Source organism: Cynocephalus volans, chromosome 2 (genome assembly GCF_027409185.1).
Source record: "Cynocephalus volans isolate mCynVol1 chromosome 2, mCynVol1.pri, whole genome shotgun sequence".
NCBI classification, from domain to species: domain Eukaryota; kingdom Metazoa; phylum Chordata; class Mammalia; order Dermoptera; family Cynocephalidae; genus Cynocephalus; species Cynocephalus volans.
The window spans coordinates 46,793,751-46,805,527 of NC_084461.1; the positions used below are offsets into that span (position 1 = coordinate 46,793,751).

At 35.2% G+C, this 11,777-nt stretch overlaps 1 protein-coding gene across 3 annotated transcripts in view; it reads left to right on the forward strand.

The window, feature by feature from the left end:
- The window catches only part of DDX4 (DEAD-box helicase 4), a 55,564-nt gene extending 48,090 nt beyond the window's left edge, over nt 1–7,474 (forward strand). For all 3 annotated transcript variants that reach the window (XM_063086109.1, XM_063086111.1, XM_063086110.1), the window contains 5 exons: nt 1,772–1,917; nt 5,290–5,389; nt 6,256–6,526; nt 6,671–6,781; nt 7,397–7,474. In XM_063086109.1, coding sequence (XP_062942179.1) covers nt 1,772–1,917; nt 5,290–5,389; nt 6,256–6,526; nt 6,671–6,781; nt 7,397–7,474 — 706 coding nt within the window. The remainder of the gene's footprint in view (nt 1–1,771; nt 1,918–5,289; nt 5,390–6,255; nt 6,527–6,670; nt 6,782–7,396) is intronic.
- Nucleotides 7,475–11,777: the final 4,303 nt, after the last annotated feature.

Here is an 11,777-nt window from a genome sequence, read left to right on the forward strand (position 1 = left end):
CATGGTAATTACTCCCTCACACTCCTATAAGTCTCTGCTCTTCAAAAATATTCAGCTTGGCAATTATCTCTAAAATATTTCAAATCTGTTAATTTCTTCTCTATTTCTCACTTTAACTTAAATCCTACTCAGTTTCCGCCTGCTCTTTGGCAGTAGCTTTTTAACTTGTCTCCCTGCTTCTAGTCTCACTTCTGCATTAGGAATAATTGCAAAATAGGGTCTGATTCTTTTAGATGTTTATTTAAAATAAAACTTCCCATGTATTCCCATCTCTACAGCCTAACCAGTTTTTAAACTGTTTAACATATGACATAATCTCTATCGTATCTGCTGCTTTCTTACCTAGAATCATATATTTCTGGTCTATTAAAGCTATTTCCTGTTGGTGGATCAAGCAGAATTCTATCCCTCCTCATTATTGTTTCTTCTTTCCTTCTGTGTAGAATGCTTTTCTCCAGCTGTCAGTGTTCCACATTCTTGCTTGCTACTTCCTTAGATCATCTTCAAACTTGAACATTCTACTAATTTGACATCATTTCACCCATTTCCTGCTAGTGTATCTTGTGAAAGAAACAATACAAAACACTTTGCACAGTTCTTGGACTATAGTAAGTGTTCAGTAAATGTTAACGATTCTAACACTAAATAGTAATGATATTTTATATAACTATATCCTACTTGCTGTGAGCACCTCAGAGGCAGGCACCGTAGTACTTATCTTTGCACTCTGAGTACCTTGTTCCATGTATGCTTAACAGAAGACACTCAGTAAATGTTTTAGTGAATGAAAAGGGTGGTGGATAGTGAATTTCAGGTGATTTCAAGGTTTGTGCCTGGGTGAGAAGATGCTTCACTCTAGAAGAAGGTATATCAAAAAGAAGCTTTCCTTTTATGGTAAGAGAGCATGTAAGAGGAAAGAAGAAGCAGTAATTTATTAAGATTCTGGATATGCTAAGTTTGAGCTATTTTCATTACATTCTAGGAGGCAGCTAGAAAATAAGAGACTGCTGCACAGGAGGGAACAGGAAGGACTGAAGATAAATTTGGGCCTCCCCGTTTATCCCTGAAAACTCAGCTAATTGGCAATTCCCCCCACCTCCATTGTATGCCTATAGTGAGTCAGATGTTGATGATGCCCTCAACCTTTGGAGCAAACATACACAACCAGTTCTGCCTAGCCCCTGGACCTTTCGCCTCTTATCTCGTTTTTCTGCCCAATTGTGCTATCCAAATATTATCGTTTTATATGTGTGTAATGACATGAAAAGCACTGACCTGAGATCTGATTATGAAATTATTCATTTGAAACAGGGTAATTTAACAGGTAATATTTTCAGAAAACAATTCCTAACAATAACATACATAAAAGCAATGAATGAATAACAGAATTTGTGCCTTGTGCTTACATTTCAGTTTTTAATGAAAAATTCCTGCTTGTCACAGTCAGTATTTATTTTAGTTCACACTTTTTATTATTGTTATATACACATTTTACATAGTTTTGCATGGACAGCAAATGCACTTGAAATTACTGTATTCATAATTTGATATGAACTTTTCCTGCAAACTAGTAGTCATGTACTTTTAAAAATCTTAACATTTTATACTGATATTTGAAAATAGTACTTGGACGATATAAGTTACCACTTTATCTTCTTATACCAATTATAATCTGCTGTTTAATCAATATTGAAGTAACACAGGAATTCAGCAAATATTATGAGTATTAATGGAGGAGGATAAGTTAAGGAATAATCTTTTGTCTTTCAAGGTTGGCTGGGGAGTTTTTAAAGTCAAATTATTTGTTTCTTGCTGTTGGAGAAGTGGGTGGAGCATGTAGAGATGTTCAGCAGACCGTTCTCCAAGTTGGCCAGTACTCAAAGAGAGAAAAACTTGTTGAAATTCTACGAAACATAGGTAATATAATTACTTCATCATTATTTTGATTTTTAAAAAATGAATAACTTAAAAAAACACTAAAGAATTGTTGGCATAACATTTAATGTTTGTTTTAATTGTTTTCTCTCCCTCTACCTTTTTTATAAAAGATTTTATGATTCCATTTTCTGTATAAATTATATAAAGATATAGTCCTTTCTCCTCCATAAAGTCTGAAAATAGAAAAGCTTTGAAACTTAGTTTAACGGTGTTTGACTAAAAACTATTCTGGTAGGAGTATATATATTTTTTTGTTTAGAAAACTAGAAAGGCTTAATAGTAACACATCTTTACCATCACCCTGTTACTCTGTCAAGAGTGAATTCTTGTTTTTGTGTTTATGGTTCCCAGTTCTTGCTTCCTAAGGCTTCCTATATTCTAAGGTTCAAAGAATTTTAGAGCTGGAAGGGACTTGAGAAATAATTCTGTTCCTTCACAATACCAATGAGAAATCTTTTTCTCATTCCCCCCCATTTTTATTTTCATTTTTAAAGAAAGTCATATTTTTTGATTGTTTGAAACAGCCTTATTTTGTGACTGGAAATAAAATTGTTGAATATGGTCATTGTAATACCTTCTTGTTACCTCACAGGCTTGGTCTACTTATGTGCTGTACTTCCCCCCATTCACATCCCACATTTTAGTAATTCTGTTTCAGTCTGAGTGTCAGTGTTGAGATGGGGGGATGAGAAGGCAGGAAATAGCTAATTTCCAATAATTATCAAAAAGAAAAAATTGAAAGGAAGATGATTTAGAAATCACTGAAAGGCTTGTAGTCTTCAATTATTTTTTAACAAAAGTACTTTTAAAAATCAAATACTCATCTTGATTTTGAGAAATTTTATTGGTTGGCTTCATCAAATATTTTGCAATATAGACTAAGAGCATATAAAATAATAATAGCGATGGGCCACATACTGTTCTAATTTTTTTATGTGTGTTAACTCTTTTAGTTCTCAAAACAACCTTATGAGGTAAGCTTTATCATTACTCCATTTTAGGGATGAGGAAACTGAAATCGGAGAGGTCAGGTAACTTGCCCAGTATAGATTGAAGCCCCAAATGCAAAAGAGATGAGCACTCTGTGGTTTTGCTGAAGTTAGAACATATTTTTAGTATAGTCACCTTAAAATTTCTTATATATGAATTGTAGAATAAAATTTATTTTGGCAATAATCCAAAGAGAATTTTTCAGAAGTACTGGTTTGCCTTTGAGAAAGGATCAGTGTATATGAGCACTATTGTTATACTTTTGTATTATTTTAATTGTTAATTTTTTTTATAGATTAGCGTTCATTGCATGCGGGCTAATGTGCATGTGTGTTAACTTTGTATGTGATATGCATCCAGTATATCCTTAAGTTTTACATATTTTTATTCATATAATTAATCTCCTTTTCTCTTTCACTTAATTATGCTACCCTTTTTCCTTCTTAAAAATGCATCTCAAAGATGGTTTAGGTGGATCTCTTTTTCTAAATGTATGGTCAGGTCCAATCTTAAAAAGGCAGTCATTTGCAGTCATTGTTGCCACCAGTGGGAAATACCTTATTTTCTAAACTAGAATGTATGCAAAAGTAGTAGATAGGAAAAAGAAAAAAAAAACTAGAGCAGTAGTGTCAGCAGAGTTAAATTTTTATTGCTACTTGGGATTCACACTGGCAACCAAGAAAAGATGAGACCAGGGCTTAAGCTGCTCAGCAGTGCTGTACCTGCCATTGTGAGATGAATCAATTTTGGCATTGGGCATCTTGTTGGATGACCTCCAAAACTGTTGAAAGATTAATTTTTGATTGAAAATAATTACTCTCAAAGAAGTATAAAATAAACATGTCTCAAAGATGTAACTTGCTTATTACTGTGAGAACCAGTTGTCTTTTTAGTTTCTCTACTTGGTTGTCTAATAGATGGCTAAATAATATCTAAATATCCCCTCTGTACCGTTTTTTTGTGGTCTTACCATATCAGTTAATGTTACTTCCATTCTTCCAGTTAGTTGCTCAGGCACAAAATCTTGGAGTCAGCCTTGATTTCTTTCTCTGACTATACATCTGATTTGTTAGCAAAATCCTTTTGGTTCTACCATTAAAATATATCTAGAATCCATTAACTGCTCAGTTAAAACAAGGATCAGATCTCATCACTTCTCTGTTCAAAACCCAGTGGCTTCCCTTCTCAGAGCAAAAATGTTCTTTCAGTGGCCTTCATGGCCCTGGTAATAGGGCCTCTGTTACCTCTCTGAGGTTAGTTCCTACTGTTCTCTCTTGTTCACCCTACTCCAACCACACTTGGCTCATTACCATTCCTCACATATACCAGGCACACTTCTCATGACCTTTTCACTTGCTGTTCCATCTGCCCAGAATGTAGAGGCCACGTGGGGGCCTCTTTTCTGTTTTTACAGAAGAACATCTATGTCTTAGAGCCTTTATACTAGTTTTTCCCTCTGCCTTGTAATGCTCTTTCCCCAGATGTCTGCATAGTTCACTATCTTACTTTATGTCTCTATAGTTACCCTATCTAAAGTAACCCTCTCTAGACCCTTAGAGAAGGGGCTTTATTTCTGTATTTCCAACATCTAGAATAGTGACAGGCATCTAGTAGATACTAAATATCCATTGAATAAATGAAGTGAGCTGGTGGGGAGATGGGAGAGAGTGGTTATGAACAGTAATACATTCTTTCTTCCATTAAGACTATAAATTATGTTTTTATTAATATTTTATAGGGAAATTCCCTGTGTGGAAAAATCTCTGGCCCATGCTTGAATTTCTACCAGTTAAATACTTAAAGCTAACAAGTAAATATTCCTTAATGAGTTAAGACCCTGGGATAAAGCTATCATTTAATTTTTTATGTTTATATAATATTTGAGGTATGAAAAGATTTGAATTAAGAGATAATGTTGGAACATGGATCATAGAGTTCAGCAGCCCTGGGTCAAATACCACTATTATAAACACCTCAGGCAATTGAGGCAGAATGAAAGATTGGATTATATTGGGAGGTAGAGAGCAGAGGTGTTTATAGAGAGGGAAATGGAGGTGAGAAAGGGACTCAGACAGATTTGGCAGGCAGACATCATTTATCTTTCTGTGAGTCTCTGCTTCCTGGTGTTGGCCTGGGAGGAGAAAGGGCAAGCTAATTTTTTAAATTCCTAACTAGGAAAACCGTTCTCCTCTATCTTAGGAAACGGTTGAGTCCCTCTTGCGGACCAGGCCTGTCTATGGGTGCTGGTAATACAGGGGTGGGTGAGACAAAAGTTTCCTACCCAAACACCCCACCCAACACAGTTTTTTGTCTTTTTCCTAATGTTGTAGTTTGAATGTTAATAATTTCATTGTCTTGTAGGTGATGAAAGAACTATGGTCTTTGTTGAAACTAAGAAGAAAGCAGATTTTATTGCAACTTTTCTTTGTCAAGAAAAAATATCAACTACAAGTATTCATGGGTGAGTAGATTAATATGACTTTCTAGTAGGGGAATGACTTCTATTTGGCATTTAAGAAACATCAATATATATATAATTCATGTGATATAATTCAAGGATTGGGGTTCAGAATTCTCTCCAGTTCTAAACCATTATTCTCCCTACCCCCACTCACTAGGAAAGGGGCAGTAACACCCAAGAGTGCTAAACTGTTATTCTTAATCTTTATTCTTAGTTTTTATAAAAACTCACTGGTGGCAGTGGGCAAATTAAAGGTCTGCCTTAGACTCCTCTTCATGGGGAGTGGGAATGTCTCAAGAGATCTCACTTAAGGATCTCTGGCCCGTATATCTGAGTTTTTCCTCTGCTGAATCTAATCTTTCTGATGCTTGGTTTTTTTTTATTAGAGTGCTTAAAAATGTCATGTTAACACATCTTTAGTGGCATCCATTTTACTAATGGATCTAAAATACTAATCAGTGAATGTGTAGAATTCTGAAATTATACTTTAAAAAATATTTGCATTTTTTGAGCAAGCATTCTAATTAAGTAGTTGTGTATTTTTTGTCAAGGCCAGAACACATTGAGATTATTAATAGGTAGGATTTGACATTTGTCATATTGAGCTTGTGTTCTTGCTCTACATGTTAGCTGTTAACTTTACCTCATCTGCAAATGGAGATAGTTGTTCCAATTCAAAGTATTATTGTGAGGATTAAATAAAATGGTGGTTTGGAAGGAATTAGTATAATACCTGGTATGTAAGAAGTGGACATTAATATTTAATGCTGCTATTTTTACTATTATTAAGAAATTCATATGTTGAACTTTAATGATTTTTCTCAAGAGTGGTCCTAATAGATGCTTTCTCTTTCTTTTCTTTAAAGTGATCGGGAGCAGAGAGAGAGAGAGCAAGCTCTTGGAGATTTTCGCTGTGGGAAGTGCCCAGTTCTTGTGGCTACTTCAGTAGCTGCCAGAGGGCTGGATATTGAAAATGTTCAACATGTTATCAATTTTGATCTTCCTTCTACCATTGATGAATATGTTCATCGAATTGGGCGTACTGGTCGTTGTGGGAATACTGGCAGAGCGATTTCTTTTTTTGATCCTGAATCGGATAGCCATGTAGCACAGCCTCTAGTGAAAGTATTGTCAGATGTAAGTTTTAAGTTTTTAAGACTGAATGGATAGTGTTTTTATCTTATTATTGAAAGTAGACATTTTGTACATATGTATAAAAAAGTAAACTTCCCCAATCTTTGAGACTTTATGTTGCATATGAAGTTAATTTTTTTTTTAAAGGCTCAACAGGATGTTCCTGCATGGTTGGAAGAAATTGCCTTTAGTGCATATGTTCCTGGCCTTGGTGGTAGTAGAAGAGGAAATGTGTTTGCATCAGTTGATACTAGAAAGGTTAGTTGTGGGGGAAAATTCAGAACTTGGCTTTCAGTTATTCTTTGTAAATGTTGTGCTTAATATTGTAAAGTAACTATAATATTCAGTAATTTAAACCATTTTTTTATGCCTAGAAGGTAGCTACTTTATTATTTCTTTAAAATTTTATGTACATATATTTTTGGTTTTAAAGATGAGGAATTAACTTTGGGATTTATGCTCAAACAAAACATTCTCCTTTCCCAAATTTGCTGGCATTTGAAATTCTAATTTGGGATCTTTTGAACTTTCCATAGAATTCTTTAATTTTGGAATTCTGACCACATTATTAAATGCTGGAGCTGTGAGGCTGCAAGTCTTTTCTGATTTGTCAGTTTTTATGGGCAGCACTACCTTTATACAGAAACAATGAGCATACTGATTAAATATTTATGCATTGAAGTGTAGCACATTAAATTTTTCCACTTGCTAAAACTGTTAAAAAATATTTTTCTTGAAATATTTTATGCAATCTAGACCTCCCGGTTTGATATAAGCCTTTTTTTTTTTTTTAATAGTCTGGGCAAAGTAACTTTAAAGTTGTCATAGAATTAAATGTTTCTTTCTTTTTTCTTTTTATTTAAGAATCACCAGGGCAAGAACACTTTGAACACAGGAGGGTTTTCTTCTTCACAAGCTCCCAATCCAGTAGATGATGAGTCGTGGGATTAAAGCTAAAACATCCTTCCAGTCTGTGGTACAGTTTTGATGTGGTGAAGAAAATAGTTTTAATTTTTTTAGTTTTTAACAGAAGTGTGAAACCTGACATTTTTGTATCTCCTGTCCTTCTGTTCTCACTCCTACCCTTTAAAAAAATCCTTTACTATGTAGTTATGTGAAATGCTTAAAGTTACTACGTTGCAGTTACTGATACAAATGGTGTTAACTGGAAATATTAAAGCATTCTAAATGTCTTGCATATTTCTGGTGTATTCTTTGGGGGGTTTAGACACGTTTCATGTCAAAACAAGCAATAGGATATGATACATTTTGTAAATTATTTGGTAATTTTTGTAAAAATTATTGGGTCTCATTTTTACTTGAGCCTTAGAATTCAAACCCATTTATTAACAAAATGATGCTGTTCACTCTTGCTATAATTAATTTTTTGATTCATATTTTAAGATTGATGAGGGAAAGAACCCTGTTTGTCTTCATTTACTATTGTATATGTTGAACTTATTATGCCTAGAATATAAGAAGTTCTTACCAAGTCATTAAATGAATGGACCCAAACATTAAGACATAAAACAAGTGAGGTACACATATTGGGGAAACAAAAATGATCAGTTTAGAGTGTTATTGTTCACCTAAGCAGTGCAAAGTGACATATCCCCAATATATATTGTGTTATAGGAATTTTGTTAATAAAAAGCATCACATAATGAAAAAGGAAGGCATATTACACTGATAGTGTTAGGATGGCTGGTTAAATGCCCACACCATGCCATATTCAAAATTAATTCCATGTGAGTTATAAAAAATTAAAACTATAAAAAATGGAGTTAAACATTAAATATTTGAATTGAGGATAAGAGCTGACTTTAAGGTCTAAGGACAGAAATCACAAAGGAAACAACAGATTTGATCACAAAAGGATTAGTTGCCTATATAAAAAGAGTGAAAAAGTAGACAAGGAAAAATACTACTGTGACCACAGTGGATTATCAATGTGTAGTTCTTTATATGTGGGTATGTAGGAATACTGATAGACAAATGCACAAAGAACATAACTCAAAAAGGGGAGTTCACCTAATAAAGATAAGGGAATTACTTCACTTTTACTCTAATACTTGCGGGAAAGGCGAGTGAAGGTGTTTGAATTGTTATTTTTCATATCTGTGTGTGTGAATTTTCTCTTTAGTTTTGTTTATGAAGAGCACTTATTCACAGGCATTCTTATTTCATTTTTTTCCATTTCTTCAAAGAGCCTTCTTGGTCATAGGTGTCCTGATTGATTTTTAAATTTTTTTGATTTTGCTTGATTTGTTAAATTACCATAATAGCATTAGTAAGTCAAATATAAAAAAGGAAAGGAAATCCCTTGCTGTATCTACAGGTTGATTCTTAAATTGAAAATTAACAGTTAGTGTTTACATTATATCTATATAAAAAATTTTTTACTGGATGGTCCAGTTAATAGTCTTATTTACCTTTTCTTTACTATTTTCTTAATTTAAGACATTGGTGTGTGTCTGCAGGGAGAATAATTATAAGTGTCAGCAAGAGAGACTTTATAGTTATACAACAGAATGCAAATATTAACTTTGGAAATGTAAATGTACAGTTTACAGATGTTAGAATGGAAGAAGAGAAATAGGGAAGGAAAAGTGTGCTTTTAATATCTCACAAAGCATACTTCTGAGATAAAAAGAGGTGAGTTAATTTTCAAATGAAAATTGTTCAAAACCATTCCACATACTAATTTGCTTTAAATTTGGACCATATATATATGTGTGTGTATATATATATATACATATTAACATATATATATTTGGGTCTTTTTTCTTGCTGGGAGATGAGACAAACTTGAAATTATATTATTACTTTTGTACGTTCAAAGTTAATTTCCATCAAAGATCCCACAAGATATTCATGTTCTTCAATTTTATAATGAGTAGACCTTTTAATTCTTGGTAGTACTAAGAGTGCTTTGAAAATTGTCTTTTTTTTTTCGGCCCTAGGAGTGTTTTTGTATTTTTTCCTTGATAGTATTTCCTAAGTTTTCTGTGTTCTTTTTTGAGCTTCTATTAGATTATAGAACTGCTGAATTAATCCTTCATATCTCCTGTCTTTCATGTTTTTTCATCTTTTTGCTTGTTCTTATGTTCTGGTAGACTATTAACTATCAAACCTTTTATTATTTTTTAGCAATTATTTTTAATTTTTAGTTAAAAAAAATTCCCCCTCATGTTGCTTAATAGTGAAATTTCTGCTTCACTGGTTTATTTATTTATTTATTTTTGGCTGCTGGCCAGTAGGGAGGAATCTGAACCCTTGACCTTAGTGTTAACACCACCCTGTAATCAAGTGAGCTAACCGGCCAGCCCTACTAGTACTTTTTTAATTCCTGGAATTTAACCTAAGAAATCATATTTTACATTGAACATTTTGTTTTTGCTGCTTGGCGTCAGAAATCTTAAGCCTTATCATTTTATAAGCTGTATGTATATTTAATACAACTGAAGGCTAGCTAGTCAAATTCAGTCTGTCTCATTTTTGTACCTTTTCCCTCAGCCCTTAGAGTCCAGTGCCCATTCCCTTCTCTAATTCTGTTCAAGGTCTGCTCTCAAGAGAAGGCGGAGGTTGAGATGTGACTGATAAGGCTTAAATTTCTTCCTTGAATCCTTTGCATTTTAATAGGGAAAAACTCTGGTCTAAGCTGAAGAAGCTTAAAATATGGAATGGTAAGCATCAGCCATGTGCGGGTTTCGGAATAATGGTAATGTTGGGAAGGAAGGTGGAAGCATGGTCCTGATTTCATACAGGGTGGATAACCTACCTAACCCACGGTCCCTGGGGTCTTGGGGTGAAGTAGAAATAGTTTTTCTGATTCCATTGTTCAGCATTGATAACATTTCTACATAAGGCAACAGCATTGGTCAGAAGTTTACCCCTCTGGCTTTTCCCATAGCTTCACACTTGGTGGTGGTTGTGTAATCTCTTTATTGGTCCCCTAACTTGGAAAAAGGCAGCTTTTCATTTTGTTTGGTGAGGACTTTATAGGTTTTCAAATGTACTAAAACTGGGTACCTCTTCCTCTTGCTAGTAGCTACTTAGGCTCACTGGCTTTAGATTTCCCTGCTCCATGCCCAAGTACCTCTCCTGTAAAAATTAGTCCCGAATGGACTCCCTGTGTGTCCCAAGACCCTGGTCTTGAGGATCCAGCTAGCAGATCCCCAAGCCTGGTCATCCGGGCGGCTGTGTGCTGCCAGGGCCATCATGCAGCTGCCGGTCCTGGAAAACTGCTTCCGCCCACGTCCTGAGCTCAGGGAGGCGGCTCTTAAGGTCGCCCCTGACCCGGTGGTCGAATCTTCGGTTCACTCCGACCTGGCGGCGGGAGCCTTCCGGGGGGCGGAGCAGGAGGTTGGCCCAGTGAGACCCAGGGACCGGGCTGAGCAGCTGAGAAGAGATACCTGCCGCCGGGAGCTGGGGCTGGCTGCAGCCAGGTGAGAGGCACTGTGGCGTGAGGCGGGGCTGGGCTGCGGGTTTTTCTAGTCCTCTCACGTTACATTCGCAGTTCCTAATCTTTCTGGATCCCATAAATTACCCAAGTTTTATATAAAATTTCAGGGGATTTATCAACCTCTCGGGAACCTATTAACAGACTGACCCAGAGAGTCCGGGAGCCACAGATTAAGACCCCTGCTGTAGAGACAGGTGGTGCTATGAGGAATTCTGTCAGGAGAGGATGGGGGACAGCAGGGTCATTGTGTAGGAACACTAACGCTGAACGCTGGAAATTAAAGAGAGCCAATGAGATTTGTCCCTGAGTTTGGAGGCTGGCGATTCAGGTAAAGTCCTTAGTCCCTAAGTGATTGATTAATTGTTTTGCTTTAATTTAGGGATGATTATCAAATTATCAAAGTAGGGTATCTAGAATTTATTTTTGTCGGAGATTCTTTGAAGGATTTTTGTCTCTATCAGTGTTTTCTGGATTTTAAGTCTCATATTTCTGTGGGATTTTTTTATTTTTCACCATTCAGGAACAAAAAACGTTTTCCTCCTTTTCTGAACATGTGAGTATATCCCAAAATCTTGTATGTATCTACTTTAATTTGATTTTAGTTTTAGTTTTGGGAGGGGGTTACCATGTGGGAGGTTAAAAAATTCTCAACAGAAATAAAAACAGTTTAAAATAATTTAAAAACTTTTATGTAAAGGGGGAGAAGTTCCTGTATAATAAGGTGAGCATGAGACTTGATGGTAAATAACTAGTTGGAGTATAGACTTAACATTGGCTTTATTTGCCCAC